The sequence below is a fragment of the Papio anubis genome, chromosome 13 (genome assembly GCF_008728515.1).
Source record: "Papio anubis isolate 15944 chromosome 13, Panubis1.0, whole genome shotgun sequence".
Classification (NCBI taxonomy): Eukaryota; Metazoa; Chordata; class Mammalia; order Primates; family Cercopithecidae; genus Papio; species Papio anubis.
In genome coordinates, this window is record NC_044988.1 from 64,239,212 (window position 1) to 64,267,196 (window position 27,985).

Sequence of the window (27,985 nt, forward strand, 5' to 3'; positions counted from 1 at the left end):
TTCGCTTCCTTCATTTGGAATGTATTGAGCCCCTTCCCCAGAAAGGAGCGTCTGCCGGAAGTCTGGTACAGGTGACTTGGGCTGTGCGGTCAAGTAAGTGCTCTTCTCCCACGGGGCAGGGGCCATGGGTGGGACCATGTCTCCCCAATACCTGGTGTGTGCTGCCCCCATGGTCAGGGCACCTGGCAGTTGGAAAGACCGGCCGACCTTGAGGGATGGGCAGCACTGGAATGGTGGCTCCAGGGCCAGCACTCCTGGCGGAGGGACGGCCTGAGGAAAGGCAGGGACGTGGGAAATCCCAGAACATGTTTGGGGGATGACAAGAAATCTAGTTTGACTGGAGTATGGGGAAAAGGTGGGGGCGTTGGGGAGACAGGTCTAGGGCCAGACTGCAGGGGTGGGGAACTGGCTTGGTCTGGGAGGCAATGAGGGGCAAGTGGACAGGTCAGAGGCGGCTGCGCTTCCACCCCGACTGGCAGTAGAGGGCGTGTCCTGGGAGAGGAGCGTCGCCCTCCCCGGACCAGCTGCCCTCCGGAGCCCGGGGTCACCGGAGATGGGGGCACACCCGAGATGGGGGCACACCCCGGGGCTGCGTGTGTCGGGTCAGGCCGCGGCAGGGAGAGGCCGCCCCCTGGTGGCGCCGGCCGGAACGCCCCTCGTGCCGCGACCGTGAGCCCCTCTGCCCTCGCCGCGCGTCGGCGCAGAGCAGCCACCCGGAGCCCAGCAGGCGCGGGCTTCCCCACGCGCCTCGGGAGGGGACAACTCCAAGTGGGATCCAGGAGGCTTGGGCCCTGCGGCCGCATCCGGGGAGCCCTGGACAGTCGCGGCGCTGCTTCCCCGGGGCGAGCTCTCCGGGCGGCCGGCGGGACGGCCCCGGGCGCCTCCGCCCTCAGCTGTCGCTCCTTATAAGGCGGGGGCCGGGCGGCGCCGGAGGAGGGGCCGCAGCATCAGCCCGGTTCTGGGCTCCGGGGCGGCGCTGGGCCGGGGGAGCGCAGTGCAGCGCAGCCGCGGGGAGCGAGGAGCGCGCGGAGCCGGCCATGGGCAAGTCAGGTGAGCCTGCGGGCGCGCCCGCTGCGGAATGGTTCGGAGCCCAGCGCTCCCGGACCTCGCCGTCTCCCTCGCCCGCCGCAAGCCAGGTCCTGGGGAGTGCGGGAGCCCGGGGTGCGGGTGGAGGGCGCGCGGGCGGAGCGCCCCGGCGCGGTTTCCGGGGAACCCAGGGGGGAAGGGGAGCCCGAGGAGGCCCCCGCCGGAGAACCGGGGATCGCGCCAAGAAGGGCTTCCCGACCCTGAGGGGCTGCGCGCCGCAGCCCGCCAAGGCGTGGCTTCTGCTTTGTTTCAGGAGGCCAGAGTTAGAGTTGGAAAAGTCACCAAAGTGTGACAACCGCTCTCGCTGCAAAGCATTTTGCCCCGCTCGGCTGTCCCGAGGACAACCCTGAGCATCCCCCTCATCTGTTTGTTATTCCTCCTCTCCTGAGCACCCGCGCAGTACCGGGCTCCCCGTGTGCTAGACTCGGTCTGGCTCCCTTTCTCCTGGGGCACCTCATCCTCTCTACTGTGGCTGGCTGGATGAACTTTCTACAGCGCAGCTCTCCTCCTGTCGCTCCCTAACACCTTCCTCACCATTGTCCTCAGTGAAAGGACACACTCCAGTCCTGCCTTCAGGCCCCTGGGAGTGGGTCCCCACCCCTTACCTGCGCCCTACACTAGAGCTGTCCAGAGGCTGGTGCACAGGTACCTTTCCCTGGGTTTCCTTGCCGGGCGTTCACCACCCCCACTCTCAGCCTGAAAAGCCCCCCCACCCCACTAGGCTCAGCTGCTGGGCCGGAGTCCATCCGTGATTCCCCATCCCCCGGGAGGGAGCGCCCAACCTGGTGTTTTCCTCGCTGCAGCCCTTCCTGCAGTGTGCCGGGGACAAGAGTTGAGCCACAGACCTGCTTCCCGCCGCCGGGTCCTCACCCCTGGCTGCCGGGGGCCGTGTTTATCTCAGCATTGCTCCTGCCTCAGGAGGCTCTTAGGGAATAGCTGTTGAACGGGATTCAGAAGTCCTGCTTCATCCGGATTGTCCACCTCAGATGAGTAATGCTAGGTCCCTTCTAGGATCTGTCCTCCAAGATCCGGACTCAGGAGATGCCAGCGCTGGGAGCAAGTGGCTTTCCCTGGCCTTGGTCCTAACCAGCCTTCCTAGGCTGTAGAGGCAGGTCTGGCTTTCAGTCCTGGCCCAGTCAATCACTGGCTGTGTGATTCTGAGCAAGCCTCCTTCCCTCTGGTCCTCCCCGTCTGTACAGTGAGGGTGGCCGTATGAGCCCTGGGGTTCTTCACGGTATGGAAAGGTGATATAATGGGTTGCCATTTAGTTAACAGGATGACAGGTGGTGATGAGGCAAAAGTATGGCAGACGAGAGCAAGTCTTTCGAGATATCTACTTGGGAAATCAACTCCTTTCTCTGTAGATTTAGGAGAAAATCCACAAATTCCCTTAAGCTACTTTTTTTTTTTCCTTTCTGAGACAGTCTCGTTCTGTTGCCCAGGCTGGAGTGCAATGGTGCGATCTCAGCTCACTGCAACCTCCGCCTCCTGGGTTCAAGCGATTCTCCTGCCTCAGCCTCCTGAGTAGCTTCGGACTACAGGTGCCTACCACCACGCCCAGCTAACTTTTGTATTTTTAGTAGAGACGGGGTTTCACCCTGTTGGTCAGGCTGGCCTCGAACTCCTGACCTCATGGATCTGCCTACCTCGGCCTCCCAAAGTGCTGGAATTACAGGCGTGCCCAGCCTAGGCTACATCTTAATCAGTTGTTTCCAGTGTCTTATGTAAGGCATGGTTTTCCAGAACTGCTCATATTCAGCTGTGTGCCTATTCTTCTTTTTTTTTTTTTTTTTTTTTTTTTACAAAAATATGGAACGCTTCACGAATTTGCGTGTCATCCTTGCGCAGGGGCCATGCTAATCTTCTCTGTATCGTTCCAATTTTAGTATATGTGCTGCCGAAGCGAGCACGTGTGTGCCTATTCTTCTATCTGTCCGTCCCTTCCTCCATCCTTCCTTTGCACTGTCTAGCAGCTCTGTATCAAGCTGTGGACCCAGTGCTGGGGCGTGCATCCACTTGGATTGTGAAAGGAATACATAAAGCTATGTAGGGGATAGACAAGCACTATCTGGCTTGAGTATGAAGTGGGAAATGATCCAAACCACAAGATAGGTGCTGGTGAAGGGCGGTGGGAGCTCAAGGTGAGGAGACTGCACCGCATGGGAGCCGGTGAGGGTTCCTGGAGGAGGTGGTCAAATCCCAGAGAGTCTTGGGAATTTAGACTTCATCTTACAGAACCTGGGGTGCCATGGAAAGGCACTGATCTGAAAGCAGCGGGACTAGAGCTTTGCCAGGGTGTAGGGTGGATCGGGTGGATGGAGAGACGGTGGAGGGAGAATGAGGGAGACTGCTGCAGTCACACAGACAGGAGATGACAGAGGCATCCAGGGCAGGATGGAGGCTGGAGAGGAGGATGGGATGGATTTGTGAGATGGTGGCCTTGGGCAGACTTGATGACAACTTACTGTGAAGCAGAGGGAAGGCTCAGAGGCCTGCACGACGGGGTGATGGCTTCTATGCCTGGAGATGCAGGGTTGGGCAGGTTTCAGAGGAAGATTACTTTTTACTCAGGAAGGAGGGGGCCAATGGCAGAAAGCAGGTTAGAACTGGTTGAGTCAGAGGCCACCTCCACCTCTAATACACACACATACACCAGGGACCTTGCAGAATTCTGACCCAGGCCTTTCTCCCTCACAGTCAGGTGCATTGAATTTATCTCCCCCACCCCAACTGGAAAACCGAGAGCCCCCAGAATAGTATTAATATCTGGCTCTCCTAGGGTCCCTAAAAGAAAATGACTTTTCTGGGTGACCCAGTGCCCAATGGGCCTTCAATGCAAGCCCAACCTTGAAGTTCCAGGCCATCAGCCCAGGGCTGCTGTCTGTGTCCACAGGGCAGGTGGCACTCACAGGGGCTCCGTGTGCTTCTGTAAAGACCAGCATAAGGAATCCGTCCCTGCCCCTTCTGGGCCTCAGTTTCCTCCTCACTGCCCAGAAGCCAGTCTCTTTTTCATCTTTAACCTCAGATACACCCTAGAGCTGCCTGGCATAACGGGTATTATTGCAAATCATCACACAGCTGGCACAGCTGAAATTCCAGAAGACGCTTGACCCAGTGCTCGAAGACTCCCGGGTCCTGCTCCCAGCCCTGGTTTCTCTGCTGGGACTTGGTGTGCAGCAAGTGTGGTGGGGAAGAGAAAGACAATGACCGTGGGCTCAGTGGAAGCCTCCTGTCCCTAATACTGGTGACACCAATGATTAATCTTCAACTGCATCCCAGGCAAAGAGCTCAGTATTTTCTATGTTACCATATTTGTGACAGCACTGCCAGGCAGTTATTATCACCTCATTCTATAGATTTACAGAGGTTCAGTACCTTGCCCAAGCTCACACACTGACCAGTAAGCAAACCAATGAATTTGAACTCAGCTCTCTGACTCCCCTACTGTGTCCTGTCCTCCCTCCCACACTGACCACTTGCCCTGACACCCTGCTCCCTGCCAGCCTGAACTCTAGCCCAGTGGGGACTTCCGCGCAGCCTCCATCATCTCTAAGAATATTAGTGTCCCTCCATCCACCTAGCACCAGAGGAAATCAGAGCAGACAGGCCTTTAGGGACCAACGAGCCCAGGAGTTTTCTACTGAGTAAGACCCTCAGGCCTCTACAGGGAGAGGCTGTGTGGACCAGGCCAACCCCAGCAGTTTCATTTTCATCTGTTGCTTTTATTGAAGATTTCCTTCCAAGGAAGTGTTTCCCTGCTTTGAAGACATTATGAAAACCACAGATGTCATCCTTCCTTCACACACAGCTGGGGAACCTGGGGCCCAGAGGGGCAGGGATGTGCCTGAGTGACAGTAGGCAGGCAGGGCTGGACAACGGCTGCCTCCCCTTCAATTACAACCACTTTCTATGGAGAGGGACAGCCTAGGGGAGGCTAATGCTTGGGGGGAGGGGATGCCTTGTTCCCGTAAGCAGTTGAGCAACTCCTCATAGACATCATTCTTGCCATTTGGGAAAGAGGAAGCAATATGTAAAGTGGAAAGTGTGGGAGATTTGGAGCGGGGGAGGGGGTAAAGGGAGGGGTATTCTTACACCCAGCTCTAATATGGACTCTGTGTGGCCTTGGACAATCCGCATGTCCCCCACCATCCAAAGAGCCCAGTTTCCTCATCTGTAATGAAGAGAGGAATCCTGTCCCGCCTTCACTGTGCTGAAGTGCGAACCTTATTCATTTGTTCACTCACTCATTCACTTAGCAAATAGCCAAGCTCAGAGGGACTGAAAAAGGCCATCAAACGTCAATGTAAACGCAGGACAGGAGGGGACCTGACCCGGAAGGAGCAGGAACAGGTTCTTCCAAAGCCGAAGCCCAAAAGCTTTCTGTCCCTGTCCAATGGTAATAATAATAATTACAGTTGGCATTTAATAACTGTTCATTATATTCCAGAACAGTTCGAAAGCATTAACATGGATGAACTCATTTCACCCTCACTACACTGTCCACTGCACTACACTAGGCTGTAGTGAGGGTTAAATACTGCTGCTCCCATTTTATGTATGGGGAAAGGAGGCACAGAGTGTTGAAGCAGCGTGTCCAAGATCGCATGGCCAATACCAGGCAGAGCGGGGATTTGGCTGTTGAAATTCCCAGAACCGGCTTAAAGAGCAGGAGTTACCCAGCTGAAATCCGTTCTTTATTTTTTCCTTAAACTGCCAACTTTTTATTCTTTCTTCCTGATAAACAAGCAAAACCAGCTTTGCCCCCAAGGTGGAACCAGGTTTCTTTCCAGCGTTTTGCCAAGGGGGCGGAGGGGCCTGTTCACAGTTCCTGCCCTGGGCCCTGACAGTCACCGGCTCTTTCATGAGGAGCCTGGAGAGGGCCCAGGAGTGAGTCAGGCTGGGCTCAGGGAGGCCTCGGGAGAGGAGGAAGATGCTGAGGGAAGAGCCTGTCTCAACCAAAAGTTTAAATGGTAGAGGAGGGGCGTACACTTCCTCAGAATCTTTTTTTTTCCTTTTGAGACAAGGTCTTGCTCTGTCACCCCGGCTGGAGTGCAGTTGTGTGATCATGGCTTACTGCAGCCTTGATCTCCTGGGCTCAAGGGATCCTCCCATCTCAGTCTGGGACCACAGGCGTGAGTCACCACGCATGGCTTTTTGTTTTGTCCTCAGAATCTTTACAGAGCCTCCAGCAGTAGAGGCTTGGCCTCCAGAAGGACCTTCCAGAACCCAGTGCAGTCCCACCTAGGACATCTATACCCTCCACCCCAGCAGAGACAGCCCAGCCCCTTCCCTCAGCCCTGGGGAGCCGGGCCCAGGCAGCTCCTGCCTCCTTTTAGCAGCTCTGACCTTTCTTTTAAGCCCCAAGTCTGGCACCCTGGTAACCTGCACTCCACAGTACCTGGTTTCCCCCGGGCCCCTCAGCCAGGTGTGCTGGAAAAGGGCTTGGCACAGAGGAGGCTCTTGAGAAGTCTTCGTTCCTCTCTTCTCTTCCTTCCTCTCCTTTGCTCAATTCAGAGATCTGAAGGCAGCTGCCACCCCTGTCTATTTTCTTCTACTGCTTTCCTCAGCTGTCCTCGAGTCTGATCCCCCTCCCAGGCCACCTCAGTCACCCCCTGTCTCTTTCCGTCATTCCCTTTGTCTCCCGTGACCCTGAGGAGGGATGGGGGCTTAGGACAGGGCTTTGCATAGGATCTGGACTAGTTGTGGCAATTTGGGCAGGTAACTTCCCTTCTCAAGCCTCAGTTTCCTAATTAGAAAGAAAAAAACATGGGTAAGGCCATGGCAGCTCCCACAGAAGATGGCGAGAAATAAGATCATGCGTAGGCCCAGCACATGCCCAGAGAGTGGGAGAAAGCAGGCCTGGGATGGGTGGGCCTGCAACTTCCTCCAACCTCAGGGTTGGCACTCTGAGGCCGTGTGGACTTTCCAGCCTCAGTTTACCCTCCTACACAATGAGGACGTCATCCCTGCCCATCCCCCATCGTAGGGTGGCTGGGAGGGCTCTCCCTGCCTAACTGGGAGGTGGACAGCTTTTCTCTAACTTTTTTCTCCTTATGTTTATCTGTATTCTTGGGTTTTTCTCAGTGGGGGTGGGGTGTGCTTCTTGCTAGGTGTGGCTGCCACTGATAACTTTGCCTCCCTGGGGCAGCAGCCCTCTCAGAGGAGCCACCTGGGCTAGGACTGGTTGCCTCGGTGGGAGGGGACTCCTGGGGCTGCCCAAGGTGTGGTTGCCAGGAGTGGTGAGAGAGGGCTCCCCGCCACTGATTACCAGAAAGGCCTCCTGGCCGCTTCCAGAGAACTCTGGCTCAGGGGCCTGGCACTGGCGGACACAGTGCCTAGCTGCAGCTTCTGGGCACTGAGCTTTGCTTGGACACAGGAACTTTCACTTTTGTTTCTTTTTACTTCCCACATTCTGGGAGTGCAGTGACCTAGTTTTTAGCAGCCTTATATGTCCCTCTCTGCCAAGGAAACTTAAGGGCCTCCAGCACTATGGGATCCAGTGCAAACTGACCCCAGCACTCAGGCTGCCTTTCAACTGGCTTCCCCTTAGCGAGCCACCCACTCCCCTGTCTCCCCCTCCTCTTCAGAGCCCCAGGATACACGTGGTCCCTTCACCCTGGCTCTTTCTCTGCTGTTTGCCTCCTCCATTCATGCTTCCTGAGCCAGGAACACCTCCTCCAGGGAGCCCTCCTTTCCCTGACGCATCTGTGGTCACCACTGCACGTGCCACTCAGCCTCATGCATCTCCCGTGGTGTCCCACGAGACCCACCATGGCCTGTCTGGGACATGGGAGCTAGAAGGGACTTTAGGATGGGCCTGGACAACCCTGCCACTCGGTTGGGGACCCCCGTCACCTTGGCGGTGTCACCCATATGGGCCCTTGCCTGCACACGCACTCGTTCTGATCAGTGTCTCCTGAGAGAAGCTTGTTTGGGAAACTCCTGCACGTCTTGGGTCAATTGTTCATCTTGTCTCCTCTCACTCCTACCCCAGCGGGATGTTATAGGATCTCAGGATTGGAAGGCACTTGAAGGTCCTCTGACTCAGGGCCTGAGACCCTCCAAGAGGGGCTCACCTGCTTGAATTCCTTCAGTGGCAGAGAGCTCACTACCTTGTGAGGTAGCTCCTTTAGGTCGTCAGAAGCTTTAACTAGGAAAGATCTTTCTTAGACTGAGCTGAAATCTGTCATCCTGCCTTTCTACCCACTGGCCCCAGCTTTCCCTCAGGGCTCCAGAATTCATCAGGGGCCTCCAGTGTGTCCTCCAGAGGCTGATCCTCTCCAGGCTGAACATTCCCCATCCTTGTACCAATTCCTCATTAAACCCCCTTTCCAGCCTCAACACACCTCAAATCACCACTGTCTCTTGCACAAAGCAGGGACCAGGCCGGGGAAGCAGCCCATGGCCCAAGAACCCTTGGGTTCCCGGAGGCCATGCTACCCAGCTAACTCTTCTTAAACTGGTCAATGAGACCCCCATCGGGGTCCCATGAGTTGCCATCGCCCCTGGCATTTCCCTGTGAGATATTCTTTAAAAGCCTCTCTGACTCCTTATCCCAAATACCACATTAACATGCTAACCCTGAAATCTTTTTATCATGGTAAAAATGCATAATATAAAATGTATCATCTTAACCATTTTTAAGTGTGCAGTTCTGTAGAGTTAAGTATATTTACATTGCTATGCACCAGAGCTCCACAGCTTTTTCATATTGCCAAACTGAAACTCTATACACGTTAAACAACACCTCTGGCTTTTCTCCTCTCCACCGTAGACCTGAAATCTTTGTTTTTCCTATTGACAAGGGCTTGGTCCGCCTGTTGGCCAGGAAGTCCTGATACTTCAGGTTGTAGCTCCGCCCTCTGCCTTAACGCCTGTCCCCATGATCAGTTTCCACCTCCAGGTCTCCCCACCTCTGCCTGGTAACCAAAACCTCACAATCCCGGGGTTCAGAGCCCCCATATCCCTGCCCTGCCCACATTACTGTGACTGGACCTCACTGGACAGCCTTAATGAGCCCAAGTTCTAGAGCTTGGTCCACGTACTCTTTATCTAACAGTCTACTTCCTCTTTCTCAGAAGGCCTGTGGACAGCTCCACCATGCAGGTGTGACCTGCGGTTACCTTCCCCTCCTGGGTCTGTAGCTCCTGGGTCTGCAGCCCCCAAACCCCCTGAAGGCAAGCCCTGGGTCTTCTTTCCTTTACGTCCCCTCAGAAATTCCATGGGATTTGACTTGAGGGCCCAGGAGACATGGGAGATCTGGCTATGAGAAAAGGGACGAGGACTCCCTGTTGCATCATCTCCTCAGCCTTGGGTGAAAGGCAGCAGAGTAGGAGAAAGGCACTGGTGAAGGTGACCTGGGGTAGAGGAAGAGCGTGGCACTTCCTTTATGGTTCACACCCTTCCTGCCACTACCCACAGCCAGTCTTTGAGGGACAGGCTGTGGCCTGATGGGACCAGTTCAGCAGAAGGGCCTTCTGTGGCCCTCACTCAGAACCCATCCAACTCACCCCCATTTCCACAGAAGGGAACTCTCAGATTCCTGAGTAAGGTGCTCGGTGTCTTCATCATAGCCTGGCTGGCTGGCCCCTGTTCAGACATTTCTGGGGCCTCATATTGGGAGTTGCCTCCTTCCTGATCCCATGTTAGGTTAATCTCCAAGTTCCTTTTGCATCTATGCTTACCTGCATCTTGACACCTATCACATGGCTAGTGTCTGTTTACAAGGCTGCCTGCCTTCCGTATGTGAGCTCTTTGAGAGCAACATGTGACTGACTTGTCTCTGGACCCTTAGCACACGATATGGGACATGGCATAGGGGAAGCACTCAGAGAGCAGATGAACAGGTAAATGGAGGATAGATGAATGGGCCTTGGATGAATGGTAGATGTATGGATGAATGATGCTGGATGGATGGGTAATGTTAGATGGATGACAATGTTGCATGGATAGATGTATGGAAGATATTAGGTGGATGGGTGGATGGATGGAGGATGTTGGATGAATGGTGGATGGACAGATGAATGGAAGATATTGGATGGATGGATGGAGGATGGTGGATGGATGGATGGATGGGGATCATTTCAGATCCAAATTGGTATGGCTTCTGTTCACTATTGATCTGGCTTGCTTTTGGCTTCACCTACTTATTCTCTCCCTAACCACAGCCTCCTTGACTTTGCCCTTTCTGAGATCATGACCTAATTGGGCATGGGCTTCACCTCTTCCCCACTGCAGCCCTGGGCCTGCTGATCATACCACTCACCCTCCCACCACCTCCACTTTCTTTGCTACACTCTTCTCCTATTCTGTGTCTTAGTCCATTTTCTGCTGCTATAAAAGAATACCACACACTGGGTAATTTATTAAAAAACCGTTTATTTGGCTCACAGTTCTGGAGGCTGGGAAGTCCAAGAGCATGACACTGGCATCTGATGAAGCCCTCATGCTGCATTATCCCGTGGAAAAGCAGAAGGGCAAGTAAGCAGTCAAGACAGGGAGAAGGCCGGGCCAAACTCATTCTTTTACCAGGAGCCCAGTCCTGTGATAATGCCCTCTAATCACCTCTTAAAGATCTCACTCCTCAACACTGTTACATTGACAATTAAATTTTAGCATGAGTTTTGGAGGGGACGTTCAAACCAAAGCATTCTGCCCGTGGCTCCCCAAAACTCATGTCCTCCCCACATACAAAATATATGCATTCCATCCCAATAGCCCCAAGTCTTAACTTGTTCTGGCACCAACTCAAAGTCCAAAGTCTCATCTAAATTAGATACAGGTGAGATTTAAGGCACAATTCACCCAGAGACATATTCCTTCCAGCTGTGAGCCTGTGAAATCAAAACAACTTATCTACTCCAAAATACAGTGGTGGGACAGGCATAGGATAGACGTTCTCATTCCAAAAGGGAGAAATAGGAAAGAAGGTAACTGGTCCCAAGTAAGTCCACAACACAGTAGGGAAAACATTCAATCTTAAGGCTGGAGAATAATCCCCTCTGATTCCATCTCCTGCCTCCTGGGCACACTGGGTGGGAGTTGGGCCCCAGGGCCTCAGGCAGCCCCACCCCCAAGGCTTAGGGCTGTCCGGCTTCAGCTCTCTCAGGTCGAAGCCTCATGCTTTAGCCTTCCCAGGCCCATGTTGCATGCTGGTAGCTCCACAGTTCTGGGGTCTTGGGGTGGCTGCACTTCTGCAGCTCCATTAGGCACTGTCCTAGTGGGGACTCTGCGGTGGCTCTGCCGCCGCAGTAGGTTTCTGTGTGGGTCCCCAGGTTGTCTGATTGGATGACACCCACCCACGTTGAGAGTGGATCTTCCCCACTCAGACTCACACACCAGTCTCCTCTGGAAACACCCCTACAAACACACCCCAAAATAATGCTTTACCAATTCTCGAGGTATTCCTTAATTCAGTCAAGTCGGCACCTAAAACTCACCCTCACACTCTGCTTCCCCAGGGCTGTCCTTCCCTTGTCTCTTTGTCTGTCCCTCTGTCTCCTTGGCTTCACCCACCCAGCATAGGTGCCTTCCTCCCCAGCCAGGAGGCCTCTTTCTGGACTCCCAGCTCTGGCCCATTCCAGTCCCCTCTGCTCTCCCTAGATCCAGCCTGAGATACCCGGTCTCCTTCAGATATTTTACTTCCGAAGTCCTATTGCTGACTGTCCAGGTCCCCAAATCTGCTCTGTGTTTCTGTGCATCCTCCACTTAGCAGCCAGCAGGGTCTCTGAGAAACACATGGAGCTCACTGCCCTGCTCCCTTTCAGTGGCTTCCCCATTGCCTTGGATAAAGACCCAAATCCCTAACATGGCCCATAAGGCCCCACATAATCCATGGGCTTTAGATGTGCAGAGATATGGAGCACAATGCCAGGTAAGGTGAGCAGTGGCGTGGAGCAGGGCCACTTGGCTGGGGTGCCAGGTGTTGGAGGGGAGCAGCAGCCCGTCCACATGGCCTGAGGTTTGAGCTGGGTGTTGCTTTCAGCATGCCATTACACTTTTGATGAGTGTTTTCTCTGCACTGAGCCATTCTCCATTTTGCAATCATTCCAGCTTCCAAACAGTTTCATAATGAGGTCCTGAAGGCCCACAATGAGTATCGGCAGAAGCATGGCGTCCCCCCACTGAAGCTCTGCAAGAAGCTCAACCGGGAGGCTCAACAGTGAGTCCCCTAGCACATCCGGGTGACTTGGGCCCTTCATGTGCCACTGTTGCAGTCACAAAGGGGCCCTGTGGCCAGGCACAGTGGCTCACACCTGTAATTTCAGCACTTTGAGAGGCCGAAGCGGGTGGATCACCTGAGGTCAGGAGTTCAAGACCAGCCTGGCCAACATGGTGAAACTGTCTCTACTAAAAATACAAAAATTAGCCAGGTGTGGTGGTGGGTGCCTGTAGTCCCAGCTACTCGGGAGGCTGAGGCAGGAGAATCGCTTGAACCCGGGAGGTGGAGGTTGCAGTGAACCAAGTGAACCAAGTAAACCAAGATCATGCCACTGCACTCCAGCCTGGGTGACAGAGTGAGACAAAAAAAAAAAAAAAAAAAAAAAAAAAAAAGGTTAGGGGGGCCCCACATGGTTTCGGGGACCAGGTTTTGGGATCAGATACAACCACACTTGAATAACCACTCTGTCACTCTCCTGGGCAGGTCCCTTTGTTCCTCTGAGCCTTGACTTGCTCCTCTGTGGAATGGGACTGCTGGGAGGCTCAGCAGTCATGCAGGAGTGGTGTTCCTCTAGCTCCTCTGCGAGCCCTGGGCAGGGAAGGAAACTCAGCCACACTAGCTTGGGGCACATACTTTGGGGGTTCTCTGAACTGCACCTGCTCTGAGGAGGCACTGTGGACTCTGCAGGTATTCTGAAGCCCTGGCCAGCACGAGGATCCTCAAGCACAGCCCAGAGTCCAGCCGCGGCCAGTGTGGGGAGAACCTCGCATGGGCATCCTACGATCAGACAGGTGGGTCACATTTTCAGCTTCTCTCCTCTCTGTGGGAGTTGGAAGAAGGACAAGTCCTCCTCAAATGCCTCCTGGCTCCAGCACCCTCGCGGTGTAGCCACAGGCCTAGGAAAGGAAAGGAAAACCAGAGCTCTCTGAATCTGCTCCCAGGCTGACTTCAGTTCACCACAAGGTCTCTGATGGCTGGCTCAGTGCCAGGCCTGTGCCGGGTGCCAGGGACACAGAGATGAGTCAGACTGACCAGGCCCCCACTTTCGGAGAAGCTCCCCGGCCAAGGAGTGGGGGCTGGGGAGACAGACCGCTTTTGTACAGAATCTCAGCCTGATTCTGTGGGCACCAGAGCATCCCCAGCTGCCGAGAAATGTTATTTTCTTCCCGAGAAATTTTACTTTCCTACTGTACTGGTGATACACTACCAGTAGTGCTGGTGTATTACTTTTGTAATAGAAGAAAAGCAATAGAGCTTTTTCCATTTTGGAAAAAAAAATAATAATGGAAAAGACAACGTCTCCATGCAAGGTCTCAATCTGGAATGATCCCACCGCGCCGCCCGGACATTCTTGAGCTTTCTGACCCTCTGACCCTGACAGCCCTGATGTGGCTTTTTAGGAAGAATATTGGAGAGCTATCTGGATCTCTGAAGCTTTCTCCAAACACCAGTGGGAGAATGACTCACTCCCTCCCCGGCCTCACATTCCTGGGAGTTCCCCCGAGTGCTCTTGGTTTCCCTAGGGCAGCCTAAGCCAGGGCTCCTGTGCAGCATGGTCCTTGGCACCCCCACTGGGAGGCGTGTGTGAGCTCCTGGGGAACCCCCTACTCACCCCTCCCTCCGAAGCCGTGCCCTCAGCCTGCAGGCTCCTTCCCAAGCCCAGGCTGTGGCCCTTGATGGGCCCCGGGAGAAGGGCATAGGACAGGAAGGTGGGCATTCAGGAGACACGGTTCATCCCAGCCTTGCACGGGCTCCCTTGGGAGCCTTAAGCAGGTCCCTCCCTCCTCTGCCCCCAGTTTCCTGTCTCTACAGAGAGGGGGTTGGGTAGGTGGTCTCTGAGCCAGTGGTTCCCTACTCTGGCCGCACATTGGAATCTTTTGTGAAACTTTAAAAAAAATACCAGGCCAGGCACAGTAGCTCATGCCTGCAATCCCAGCACTTTGGGAGGCCGAGGCAGGTTGATCACCTGAGGTCAGGGGTTCGAGACCAGCATGACCAACATGGAGAAACCCCATCTGTACTAAAAATACAAAAATTAGCCAGGTGTGGTGGCGCATGCCTGTAATCCCAGCTACTCAGGAGGCTGAGGCAGGAGAATCGCTTGAACCTGGGAGGCGGAGGTTGCTGTGAGCTGAGATCGTGCCATTGCACTCTGGCCTGGGCAACAAGAGCAAAACTCTGTCTCAGAAAAAACAAACAAACAAACAACAACAACAAAAAATGCCTGAGTCTGTCCTCCAGAGACAGACACAGTTGGTCTGAGGAAGGACCCAGGCATTAGTATTTGTTAAAGGCTCTCCAGGTGAGGCTGATGTGTGGAACATGGATCAGCAGTAGCATCTGGGAGCAGAAATGCAGAATCCTAGGTCCCTCCCTAGACCTACTGAATCGGAATCTGCCCGTTAACAAGATTCTTGCACACATTTGAGACTGACTGCTCTGAGGTCCCCACTCCTGGCTCTGGCCGGGAGAGCATCAGCTCCCAGGGAAACGCCTGCCCATATGAACACCTGTGGGAACGGTGGATGCCCCAGGTGAGGGCCCTCCTGCCCACAGTGGAGATCCTTGGCTTACCAGCCTGATTGTCTTTCCAACTATGGATGTTTCAAGAGCTGCACATGGGGTGAGATAACAGTATAGTCTCCTAGAAACTCGGAGCATCATCAGAAGGCCCTTGCAGTATATTGCCTTCAAACTTTTCATTGTACTGAGACCCAGAGAGGGAAGGCTTTGCCCAGGATTACACAGCAAGTCAGTGTGTGTGGGTTGGGGGGGGATAGGTGCAGGTTCCCTGACCCCAGGCCAGTGCTCTTCCCAGCCCCGCAGAAGGCCCACTCTTCAGCCTGGCCATGCTCATGGGCAGGAGTCCCTAGGAGTCTGCAAAGCAGCATCCAGGATTCATCAGCTGACTGGGGCTTTCTCAGATGTCTAATTGCTGGATAGGTGGCTTGGGGCTAATGGGAGGAGATGCAGGCAATAGGGAGTGGGTGGATTTTGTGGCTGAGTTTTAGAACAATGTCATTTCCACACAGGAAAGGAGGTGGCTGATAGATGGTACAGTGAAATCAAGAACTATAACTTCCAGCAGCCTGGCTTCACCTCGGGGACTGGTGAGTGGCAGGGTCTCACCAGGGGCCTGGCCCTGGGCAGCAATGCAGGTTGGGTGTCTGACTTCAGAGACGAACCAGTCCTCTAAAAAAATCAACCCTTTCCTTCCTGTTTAACCTCTTCCATGTTTCTCTGGATTGACCTTGACCACAGACCAAAGCTCTCCTTTTCCCATTACATCTCCAGCTTCCCCTTGCTACGTGCTCTGCTCCCTCTGTGAGCCCCCAGCTGCTGAATCCTGCCCCATCAGCTCAGAGCTCTTCCCATTCCTGGAGTGTGTCATAGGAGACTGGATTTCCAAAGCTGCTTGGAGCTTCATTCCTGAACTGGTCACCTTGTGTCTAGTCTTGTTTTCTGCCATCCATCCTGCTCTCCAGCAGCCTCAATACTTCTAAAATTGTCTCTGCCCCTGATGCTCTCCTGATTCAATTGTCATGGCTCCCTGGGGCCATCAGGAGAAGGCTCAAGCTGCTGGCACTCCTCCCTCCACACCCCACACCCTTCCCCCACCCTCGCGGTCTCCCTGGCTTTCTCCCTTCCCCTTTCTGCTCTAGTTTGCAGTTGAGGAGCTTGGGGTGCAGAGAACCTGGATCTAGTCTCAGCTCTGGCACCCTTTGCTGTGTGGACTTGAGTCAATTCCTGTCCCCTCTTCCCAGGGGAGAGGGAGAAGGTGGCTTCTAAGGGATATCCTGAGAGCTGGTGACTCAAGTGTAGGGAGGAACCTTCCGTGCGTCCATGTTCCCTTCCCATAGGCCTCCCCTGACAAAAGCTCCGGGCAGCCGCCCTGTGCCCCACGGTCCCTCTGGGCAGCTGCCCTGTGCCCTGGGCTCCCTCTGCCTTTTGCTGGGCTCACCAGTCTCCTTGTCTTTCCTCAAAATCGACTCAGAGCCGCCTGGGGCCCAGGATGGTGTTAGAAGGGGGCGGGAGTTTCTCTGACCAGAAGGCACCAGGAAAACAGAGAAAGGGACTCTGCTCACCTCGTTCCTCCTACCCCATCTGTCCCACCCACAAGGAGAGCCTTGAGGCCTTCCACCCTCTAGAGGGGTGCTCCAGAAGCAGGAAGTGACAGGTTCTCAGCGCCAGTCACCGTTTCCTGTGGTTTGCTGCCTGCCCTTCAGGGTGGGGGTTTCTGCAACCATGTTGTGTTGTGTTGTTCCTGGGACTCTGGGGCAGAGGCAGAAGCATCTGCTGAGGCATTCCTCCCCTCCATTAACCCCTGCAGGACTCCAGGCCGGGCTGGCAGGGCTTTGAGTGTGAACAGGTGATTCTAGGGCAAGGCTATCTAAGAGTGTGGGGAGGGACCAGTGACAAGTTCCTGCTATTGGTTAAGGATGTGTAGGCAGGACCTTGTCTTCTTTTAATAGAGATGATGTCCAGAAGACGTCTTATTTCATAGCTTCTGGGTTTGCTTTTCCCATGAGCAAGATTCTTGAGCAATCGGACACGTGTCCGAGCAAGTTATTAACTAGCACTGTGTGTGTGTGTGTGCGCACCACGTGGTAATTAGAAAGTGCCTCCACAGGCCGGGCGCGGTGGCTCACACCTGTAATCCTAACACTTTGGGAGGCCAAGGCGGGTGGATCACCTGAGGTCAGAAGTTCAAGACTAGCCTGGCCAACATGGTGAAACCCTGTCTCTACTGAAAATGCAAAAAAAAAAAAAAAAAAAAGCCAGGTGTGGTGGCAGGTGTCTGTAATCCCAGCTACTCAGGAGGCTGAGGCAGGAGAATCACTTGAACCTGGGAGGCAGAGGTTGCCGTGAGTGGAGATTGCCCACCCCAGCCTGGGCAACAAGGACGAGACTCTGTCTCAAAAAAAAAAAAAAAAAAAAGTGGGGCTTTATTCTACCCATTTTGGAGAGGAAGAAACTGAGGCCTAGAAAAGGGAAGCAGCCTTTCTCATGCCTTCTGTCCCTGATATGATGCTTTTTCCACCACTCCCACTCCGAGACAGGACTCTCACAAGAGTCAGAGCCCAACTTTCCATGATCACTGACTACTCATTTCACTCATTGCCCTACACCTCCCATCCCTAAAGAGGAAAATCCCAGAGCAGCCAGCCCTTGTGCTGTTCCAGGTACCAACAGGCAGTGCCTGGGGGCAGACAGAGCCTGATCCTAAGACAGGAATGAGATTTTGGGTGGTGTCATACTGGGGTCTTGCAAGACCCTTAAAGATCTTCATGCCCATCCTGCCTCAGCCTCCCCCAGACCCTGTCTGCAACTCCTCCTTGCTGCATCTCTGTTCATGGATTCCCTGACCTGAGTCCTTGCTGTAGGTGAAAGAGCCTTTGAAATACCCTTTGGCCAGGTGCAGTGGTTCACACCTGTAATCCCTACACTTTGGGAGGCCGAGGCAAGCAGATCATTTGAGGTCAGGAGTTCAAGATCAGCCTGGCCAACATGTGAAACCCCATCTCTACTAAAAATACAAAAATTAGCCGAGTGTGGTGATGCATGCCTGTAATCTCAGCTACTCGGGATGCTAAGACACGAGAACTGCTTGAATCCTGGAGGTGGAGGTTGTGGTGAGCCAAGATCCCACCACTGCACTCCTGTCTGGGTGACAGAGTGAGACTGTCTCCAAAAAAAAAGAAATACCCTATAATCCAACCCCACCCAGGCCAGCATCTTGTGATGAAGGATGCTGGTCAGTCACTGCAGTGTGCTGAGTGAAGAGAAATAATATCTTATCATTACTTTGATATATTCTGTTTAAATTATATTATGTTTATTTATGTTTTATTATGTATGCTTATTCTGAATGAATTATATGTGTGTGTGTGTATATATATATATATATATATTTTTTTTTTTTTCCTTTGAGACAGAGTCTCACTCCATTGCCCAGGCTGGAGTGCAGTGGCGCAATCTCGGCTCACTGCAACCTCCACCTTCCAGGTTCACGCAATTTTCCCACCTTAGCCTCCTGATGAATAATATTTTTATATGATATGAACATTGGGAGCTATCGAAGGTGAAAAGTTTTCTTTCCAGCCCTGACCCCTAGCACTTTCACTCCCAAGAGACAACCAGAGATACCAGTTTCCTGTGAATCATTCCGGAGTTATCCTGTGCTTACGCCAGTGTGTGTGTATAAATGTTCTCTTCCCTTTTCTGCACTCTGGTGTCAGAGTATATGACCTGTTTTATGCTTGTCAGAGAGTGTGCCATATCATACAAAAAGTGCTCGTTCATTCTTTCTTACCTCTGCACATTATTCCCTTGCGAGGATATACTGTGACATATTTAGTGTGTTTTTCAAAGATATATTCTAGGAAGTTTGATTCACAGCAGGAAAGAAGATGTCATCCCTTTAGGAAAAACAAAAAGGAACCTTCGTTAGTGGACTAGAGTTAGCAACCAGTGTGTATTTGATGGTTGCTAAGGAAGTTGTGTCATTTACTTCATCTCTGAATACCCATAGCTTAATTCCCTCTGTGCAGACAGAAACCACCCCCGCGAGAAAAAAGATTGCTTAGCCTCATCAGCTTGGAAAAGGCTGCCACAGGCACTTGTGCTGCTGATGTGCACTTTGTGTCTAATTATTTTCTTGGCAACCAGTGGATAAATGGCAGCTTCTTCCTTTTCTGGGAGACAGAAAGAGTGGGAGGGTCAATGGCCCAAGCATGTGGTCTCCTGTGAGAGCAGGCTAGTGTAAGAAAGGACTTGAGCCTTTGGCAATGGCCTGTAGAAGTAGGGACACCAGGCTGCCGAGAGCCTGGAGCTGTGACCCAAATGTATGAAGAGCCAAGGGCAAATAGGCAAGCAATCTTTATCCTCTATTCTGGGTGGAAACCAGAGCTTATTAAACAGCAGTTAATACAAGTTTAAAGATAGTGGCAAATATGCATAATTGTACTTAGGGTTTGTTTTCTTTTCATTCTTCAATTGTATCATGTCAACTAGATTCGTGTTTACATTTGATTATTTTCATAAACAATTTAGTAACTTTCAGTCCTCTGCGAATGCAGACAAATAAATTATAGCTAAATTTTTTAATGTTTTAAATGGCCAGGCATGGTGGCTCATGCCTGTAATCCTAGTGCTTTGGGAGGCCAAGGCAGGTGGATCACTTGAGGTCAGGAGTTCAAGACCACCCTGGCCAATATGGCGAAACCCCATCTCTACCAAAAATACAAAAATTAGCTGGGTGTGGTGGTATGCACCTGTAATCCCAGCTACTCAGGAGACTGAGGCAGGAGGATCACTTGAACCCAGGAGGTGGAGGTTGCAGTGAGATGAGATCATGCCACTGCACTCCAGCCTGGGCAACAGAGTGAGATTCTGTCTCAAAAAAAAAAAAAAAAAAGTTTTAAAAGAAGTTTAACTATAGGGGAAAAAATAGAATTTAATCCACAAACATTTATTTCAGTCCTTACCATATACAGGATGCAATGGGAAGCACCGACTTTGTCTCTTCCCTAAAGAATTAGAAGAGTGTGGACGCCAGTCTCTTCCTCTCTCTCCCACTTTCGTTTTTTAATTTTTTAGTAAAATAGGCTAGATGTGGTGACTTATGCCTGTAACTCCAGTACTTTGGGAGGCCAAGGCAAGCGGATCCCTTCAGTCCAGGAGCTCAAGACCAGCCTGGACAATATGGCAAGATCCCGTCTCTACAAAAAAATTTAAAAACTAGGCCGGGCACCGTGGCTCATGCCTGTAATCCCAGCACTTTGGGAGGCTGAGGTGGGCGGATCACCTGAGGTTGGGGGTTCAAGACCAGCCTGGGTGACAGAGCGAGACTCCATCTCAAAAAAAAAAAAAAAATTAAAAAATTAAAAAACTAGCTGGGTGCAGTGGCATGTGCCTGTGGTCCTGGTTACTCAGGCGGCTGAGGTAGGAGGTAGGAGGATTGCTTGAGCCAAGGAGGTTGAGGTTGCAGTGAACCACGATTGCACCACTGCACTCCAGCCTGGGCAACAGAGTGAAGCCATGTATTAAAAAAAACAAAAAGAAAAAAAAAAAGAAATTGTGGTAAAGCATATATAACTGAAAATTTACCATTTTAGGTGTACGATTCAGTGGCATTAAATACATTTACACTGTTATGCAATCATCACCACCATCCATCTCTAGAATTATTTTCATCTTCACAGATTAAAACTCAGTACCCCTTAGACCAGGGGTCCCCAACTCCTGGGCGGTGGACCTGTATGGGCCCATGGGTTAAGAACTGGGCCACACAGCAGGAGGTGAGCAGTGGGCGAGTGAGATTACTGCTTGAGCTCCGCCTCCTGTCAGATCAGCAGTGGCATTAGATTCTCATAGGAGCACAAACCCTATTATGAATTCCTCATGCAAGGGATCTAGGTTGCGCACTCCTTATGAGAATAAGTTTCATCCGGAAACCATCCCCACCCACCCCACCCCAACCATTGTTCTGCTTTTGGTTTTAACTATTCTAGCTACCTCATATAAATGGAATCATACAGTATTTGTCCATTTGTGTCTGGCTTATTTCACTTAGCATCATGTTTTCAAGGTTTACCCATATTAGAGCACGTGTCAGAATTCCTTTTTATTTTATTTTATTTGAGAAGGAGTCTCACACTGTTGCCCGGGCTGGAGTGTAATGGCCTCATCTTGGCTCACTGCAACCTCTGCCTCCCGGGTTCAAGAGATTATCCTGCCTCAGCCTCCCAAGTAGCTGGGATTACAGGCACCCGCCATCATGCCCAGCTAATTTTTTTTTTTTTTGGTAGAGATGGGGTTTCACTATGTTGGCCAGGCTGGTCTCGAACTCCTGACCTCTTGATCTGCCCACCTTGGCCTCTCAAAGTGCTGAGATTACAGACGTGATCCACCACACTCAGCCTCCTTTTTATTTTTTTATTTTTTATTATTTTGAGATGGAGCCTCACTCTGTTGCCCAGGCTGGAGTGTAGTGGTATAGTCTTGGCCCACTGCAACCTCCACTTCCCAGGTTCAAGCGACTCTCCTGCCTCAGCCTCCCAAGTAGCTGGGGTTACAAGCACCCACCACCAAACCCAGCTAATTTTTGTATTTTTAGTAGAGACGTGGTTTTACCATATTGACCCAGCTAGTCTCAAACTCCTGACCCCAGGTGATCCACCCCCCTTAGTTTCCCAAAGTGCTAGGATTACAGGCATGAGCCACTATGCCCGGCCTCAGAATTCCTTTTTAAAGCTGAATAATATTCTATTATACACACACACACATATATACGTATATATATATATCTCTCCCACATTTTGCTTATCCTTTCATTTGTTGATGGATACTTGGGCTGTGTGACTTTATGGGTTTTTTTTGTTTTGTTTTGTTTTGTTTTGAGATGGTGTCTCACTCTGTTACCCAGGCTGGAGTGCAATGGCGCAGTCTTGGCTCATTGCAACCTCCGCCTCCCAGGTTCAAGCAATTCTCCTGCCTCAGCCTCCCCAGGAGCTAGGATTACAGGCATGCGCCACCATATCTGGCTAATTTTTCTATTTTTAGTAGAGATGGGGTTTCATCACGTTGGCCAGGGTGGTCTCGAACTCCTGACCTCAAGTGATCCACCCACCTCAACCTCCCACAGTGCTGGGAAAACAGGCGTGAGCCACTGCGCCCGGCCGGGCTGTGTGACTTTGGGCCAATCATTTAACCTCTCTGCTGGGAGCATGGGTGTATAAATATCTGAATCCCTGCTTTCAGTACTTTTGGGTATATACCTAGAAGTGGAATCGCTAAGTCACATTGCAATTCTATGTTTAATTTTTTGAGGAACTGCCGTACTGTCTTCCAGAGCAGCTGTGCCATTTTACATTCCCATCAGCAGTGCACAACAGTTCCAGTTTCTCCACTTCCTTGCAGAAACTTGTTATAGTCTATTATTTTTGTTTCTGTTTTTTATAATAACCATCCTACTGGGTGTGAAGTGGTTGCCCTTTTTCTTTCTTAACCATCCTATGGGAATCTTAGCTACTCTGATCATGATTTTCCTCCTCCCTCCCTCCCTCTGTTTCTTCCTTTCTTCATCAAATATTTATTGAGCATCTACTATGTGCCAGGCCCAGTGCTAAACACTAGGTGTATGGTGATCAGTAAAACAGATGTGGCACCTGCCCTCATATAGCTTGCTCAATCATAAGCCAGATATTTAGGAGAGAGCAATCTCTTCAGTGTTGCTTTAGCAAATGAATGTTATCCTGTGACACAGAAAACAAATGTCTCATTGATCTCTGTAAATGCTAAACCATAAAGATGGAAGAGATGAACACCCTGCCTCTATTCCCCAACAAATAAGAATTTATGCCAGGCACGGTGGCTCACGCCCGTAATCCCAACACTTTGGGAGGCTGAGGCAGGCAGATCACTTGAGATCAGGAGTTTGAGACCAGCCTGGCCAACATGGCAAAACCCCATCTCTACTAAAGATACAAAAATTAGCTGGGCGTGGTGGTACTCACCTGTAGTCCCAGCTACTCAGGAGGCTGAGTAACGAGAATCACTTGAACACAGGAGGCAGAAGTTGCAGTGAGCTGAGATCGTGCCACTGCACTTCAGCCTAGACAATAGAGTGAGACTCTGTCTCAAAAAAAAAAAAAAAAATTTATGATCATTGAGCAAGGAATGCATTACAGCATCAACTCTTTGACTCCCAAATGGGAGGAGATTTGGAAGCTAGGCTATATTCGTAGCTTGAAAAGACCAGAGAGGAAAGGACAGGCAGTCTGAGAAATGAGAGACTGATGCTAATAGGCCTCAGCAAGACCTGGTGGTGTCTGGAGCTGGAGCAAGTAGCTTGAAAAGGAACTGAGATGTTTGGCTTAGAGCAGAAGGATTTGAACGAGGCTGCAATGTGTCGAAATCTCAAAAAGCTCAAAACATAGAAGGCTGTACTTCCAGTGAAGGCAGAACTGGAGTCCGAGATGGATCTTCTATATTACTTTTATTCATCGATTCCACTCATTCTTTCAAACGTTTATTTTACACTTTCCATGTGCCAGGTTATGCCAAGGTACTGGGTGTATTTTGGTGACTAAAACAAACTTGGCCACTGCCCATATGGACTCATAGTCTGGTGAAGGAGCCAAACAGTAAACAAATAATCAAGCAAATGCATCACACAAATGGGAAGAATGGTACGTAGGGGAAAAAAACAGTGTGGTAAGAATGTCTTGGGAGGGAGATGTTCAGTAAATTAAAGGGTGTTTACAGGCTGGGCATGGTGGTTCACACCTGTAATACCAAAACTTGGCTGGGCCAAGGCGGGTGAATCACCTGAGGTCAGGAGTTCAAGACCAGCCTGACCAATATGGTAAAACCTGTCTCTACTAAAAATACAAAAATTAGCCGGGCATGGTGGTGTGCACCTGTAATCCCAGCTACTTGGGAGGCTGAGGCAGGAGAATTGCTTGAACGCAGGAGGCAGAGGTTGCAGTGAGCTGAGACCACACCACTGCACTCCAATCTGGGCAACAGTGAGACTCCATCTCAAAAATAAATAAATAAAAGGGTGTTTGCAAATGACTTCTTTGAACAAGTGATATTTAGGCTAAGACCAAGGGACAAGAAGTTGTTGGTCATCAGAAGAGTGTTTTGGCCAGGCGTGATGGATCATACCTGTAATCTCAGCACTTTGGGAAACCAAGGCAGGAGGATCACTTGAGCCCAGGAGTTCAAGATCGGCCTAGGCAACATAGGGAAACCCTGTCTCTACAAATATATATAATGTGTGTGTGTGTGTGTGTGTATATATATATATATTTCATATATATATATATATTTTGAGACCTAGTTTTGCTCTTGTTGCCCAGGCTGGAGTGTAGTGGCACCATCTCGGCTCACCATAACCTCGGCCTCCTGGGTTCAAGTGATTCTCCTGCCTCAGCCTTCCTGAGTTGCTGGGATTACAGGCACATGCCACCGCGCCTGGCTAATTTTGTATTTTTAGTAGAGATGGGTTTCTCCGTGTTGGTCAGGCTGGTCTCGAACTCCCAACCTCAGATGGTCCACCCATCTTGGCCTCCCAAAGTGCTGGGATTACAGGCATGAGTCATGGTGCCTGGCTTTACAAATAATTTTTGAAAAATGATCTGGCAGTGGCAGCATGTGCCTGTGGTCCCAGCTACTCAGGAAGCTGAGGTGGGAGGGTCTCCTGAGCCCTGGAGGTAGAAGCTGCAGTAAGCTATGATCACGCCACTGAACTCCATCCAGCCTAGGTGACAGAGATCCTGTCAGAAAGAAAAGAAGAGAAAAAGAGAAGAGGAAGGGAAGGAGGGAGAGAAAAAAGAGAAGAAGAAAGAAGGAAAAGAGAAGAAAAAAAATGTGCAAGGGCTCTGTGGTGGGACACACCCTGGTGTGTTCAAGGAATGGAGAGGAGGCCACTGCACCAAAGGATTCACTTTCATTCTAGGTGGATTGGGGCGCGAGTGAAGGACTGTTAAGCAGGGAAGTAAACAGATATGATTTATATCTCAAAATGGTCACTCTGAATACTAAGTAGAAAATGAGGCTCACACCTGTAATCCCAGCAGTTTGGGAGGCCGAGGTGGGCAGAGCACCTGAGGTCAGGAGTTCAACACCAGCCTGGACAATATGGTAAAACTTTGTCTCTACTAAAAATACAAAAAAAAAAAATAAAATAGCTGGGCATGGTGGCACATACCTGTAGTCCCAGCTACTCAGGAAGCTGAGGTGGGAGGATCACTTAAACCCAGGAGGCAGAGGTTGCAGTGAGCTGAGATCATGACACTGCACTCCAGCCTGGGTGACAGAGTAAGACTCCGTCTCAAAAAAAAAAAAAAAAGAAAATGAATTTGAGGGGCCAAGGTGGACGCCATAGAACCAGTCAGGAGGCTATTGCAATGGTCCATGTGAGAGAAGTTTGCAGTTGGGACCAAGGGTTTGGGAGTGGGTGGACCTGAGATGCATTTTAGAGTTGGATTCTTCAAGACTGAATGCTAGGTTGTTGTGGGGGAAAGGAAGGAGAGGGAGGAATGCAGACTCCCCGTGGCAGTGTGTGCACAGAGGTACCGCTGATGGAGATGGGAGGACTGGGAGAGGAATAAATCTAGGGGGACAAAAACTGGGAGTGTGAGGTTTGGAAAGGTTAAATCTGAGATGCCTATGAGTCATCCATGTGGAAATGTCCAGTAATTAGTTATGTCTGGAATACAGAGCAGAGATTTGAGCTGGAGAAATAAATTTGGGAGCCAGGGAAAGACGAAATTCCCTAAAGAGAGCTTAAAGGGAAAAGAAAAAAGCCCAGGATTAAGCCCTGGGAAGTGCAGGTCCTTCAATATCTATAAGTGAGGGCGAGGAGGAGGAAGAGGAGGCAGTGAGACAGGAGGAATGGCAAGAGACTGTGGCATCCTAGAAACCAAAAGGGGGAGGGGTGCCTTGAAAAGGAGAAGAGTAGGAAGTGTTCATCAGGTGTCCAGTAAGATGAAGACAAAAGGGGATCACCGGAGAGCTTCGAGATTGCAGCTTGGGGACAGAGTTAGACACAGGCACTAGGTAAAGTGGCATCCTAATTGTTGGGGCCACTGGGCTTTGTCGTGATCTCTGGGAGACTGTTGGAAGGTGGTGAGGTGGGTAAGGTCAGTGTGGCTGATGGAAAGGACCTACTTCAGAAGTCAGGCAGTCTGGCCAGGCACAGTGGCTCACGCCTGTAATCCCAGCACTGGGAGACTGAGGCAGGTGAATCACCTGAGGTCAGGAGTTCGAGACCATGGTGAATCCTTATCTCTACTAAAAATACAAAAAAATGAGCTGGGCGTGGTGGCATGCACCTGTAGTCCCAGCTACTTGGGAGGCTGAGGCAGGAGAATCACTCGAACCCAGGGGGCGGCGATTGTAGTGAGCCAAGATCACGCCACTGCACTCTGGCCTGGGCGACAAGAGCGAGACTCCATCTTGGGAAAGAAAAAAAAAGAAGTCAGGCAGTCAGAGCGTTTTGTCTCTCCTTTCCCTGCAGGGGGTCTGTGAAGACCATGCTAACCTGAGCCTGGCAAGATGGTACAGGGGTTCAACAATCCCTTGCCACATCCTTCTTCAGGCTCTGCTAATTCAGCCGTGTCCCTCTCCCTCTGCCCGTTCCCCTGCAGGACACTTCACGGCCATGGTATGGAAGAACACAAAGAAGATGGGCGTGGGGAAGGCGTCCGCAAGTGACGGATCCTCCTTTGTGGTGGCCAGATACTTCCCAGCAGGGAATGTTGTCAACGAGGGCTTCTTCGAAGAAAACGTCCTGCCACCAAAGAAGTAACTTGTTAAATGTAATGGGAAGGTGGCAGACTTAAGAACGTGGATATGAAGTGCCTAGAACAACCAAAACCCGGCTGTGCGTCTGTCCCTGTGGGTGTATGTGCTTGTGTGTGTGATGCATGTGAGTGTTTCTGGTACACACACTTGGGCATACAGTTCTGCGTGAGCTCATTCTTACTACAGGAGTGAGCAAAGGAAGCGTTTATCCCGATCGTTACCTAGACCACGATTATTTGGATTGGGGGGAGGGGGGAATCCGGTTTTTAAATTTTTTGTCATTTTTAAGCAAACTTCTTTTGTACTTTTCTTACTTCTAATATCCATCCCTGGACTTTCTGTATTCCAAATGTTTGTGATGCTGAGAAGTGAAGTTCATTTTATGTGATCTTCATGCGCCGTAATCTACTTTTGGTAGATAATTAAGATTATTAAACCCTCATTTAAATGTGACATAAAATACAGCTTTAAGCACATAAATATAAAGCAGCTTCCATCAGGAACATGGAGCAGGCAGGGGCTCCATTTTACAGAATTACTGAGATTTCTCAGTTGTAAAACATGATGTCATCCTGCGTGCCTTCTGGAATTCTCCAATGGGGTCGCCAAAGAACAAATGGAGAAAAAAAGCTTTACTTCCTTGCATTCTTCTACCTTTAAATAGCAAAGTACCACTACCACCACCTCTTGCCCCCTTCCCTCTTTTCTTAAACTTCTGGCATTTCAGAGCTCAGCAGGCTACCCCTGGTTTCTGGAGAGTTGGGCTAGGCCTGAAGCTCTCCCTCCCCCACCTCTGCTAGGCAGTCCAGGCCTGGGCTGGGAGACAGCCCCTCACCCTGCCTGGGCTCTTGGCCAAGCAGCCTTGGATGGATGAAGTCAGAGAGGTGGAGTGAGGGTGAGTTTACTCAGAGCCCCCAGAGGAAGCCCTCCACCCTCTGCCCTCCCCCCACACAGGGCGGGAGCCCAGGCCCGTTCCTGGCAGCTGTGGCTGCAGCTGTGCTGCTGCTCCCTCCTGGAATGTGCGACAAGCCCAAATGTTCCAGGGAGATGGCCGGGGTAGGGGGCTTAGAAATGCTAATATGGTTCTGTGTTTTGTCTGAAACGATACCAGGTTCCCCTGAATAGCAACTTTACAAGGTCCATGTGGGAGGGACCAACCCAGATGCCCTGCCAAGTGTCCCTGAAACCATGGTAGCTCCGTCTGTCAAGATGGCAGGGGCGGGAGTGAGGGGGCTGCTGGCTTAACCGCAGGCATCTGGGCAGGCCAGTCCTCAAAGCAGCTCCTGAGGGTCTGTATTGCACTGTGACCAGTCTCAAGCTATGCCTCTAATTTCGCCGGGGATATTGGCTAGGAAGACAATAAAATCTTTTTCTTTGTGTAATATCCTCCTCCAATGTGATTTATACCTGATTCTCGGTGTC

The 27,985-nt window shown here is 51.2% G+C and overlaps 1 protein-coding gene and 1 non-coding gene across 3 annotated transcripts; one reads left to right on the top strand and one right to left on the bottom strand.

Moving 5' to 3' along the window:
• Positions 1-799: 799 nt before the first annotated feature.
• On the top strand, positions 800-27,945 carry GLIPR2 (GLI pathogenesis related 2). 2 transcript variants are annotated; one of them, XM_003911507.4, is made up of 5 exons: positions 800-1,050; positions 12,139-12,247; positions 12,935-13,038; positions 15,280-15,357; positions 26,407-27,945. In XM_003911507.4, exons 1-5 carry the CDS (start codon positions 1,038-1,040, stop codon positions 26,565-26,567), a joined length of 465 nt encoding a protein of 154 aa, XP_003911556.1. In that variant the 5' UTR covers positions 800-1,037; the 3' UTR covers positions 26,568-27,945. The 2 variants fall into 2 exon arrangements, with proteins under 2 accessions (XP_003911556.1, XP_009186772.1); XM_009188508.3 differs by lacking the exons at positions 12,935-13,038; positions 15,280-15,357 and having other exon boundaries at positions 801-1,050; positions 26,407-26,473.
• LOC116270200 lies at positions 2,890-2,996 on the bottom strand. The gene has a single exon (XR_004178115.1). It is a non-coding gene; the product is annotated as a U6 spliceosomal RNA (small nuclear RNA).
• Positions 27,946-27,985: the final 40 nt, after the last annotated feature.

Bases quoted from the DNA above. Each gene is read 5' to 3' on its own strand.
- GLIPR2 (XM_003911507.4), top strand. The intron at 12,248-12,934 runs GTGAGTCCCCTA...TGGACTCTGCAG, and splicing joins CTCAACCGGGAGGCTCAACA to GTATTCTGAAGCCCTGGCCA. The intron at 15,358-26,406 runs GTGAGTGGCAGG...GTTCCCCTGCAG, and splicing joins TGGCTTCACCTCGGGGACTG to GACACTTCACGGCCATGGTA.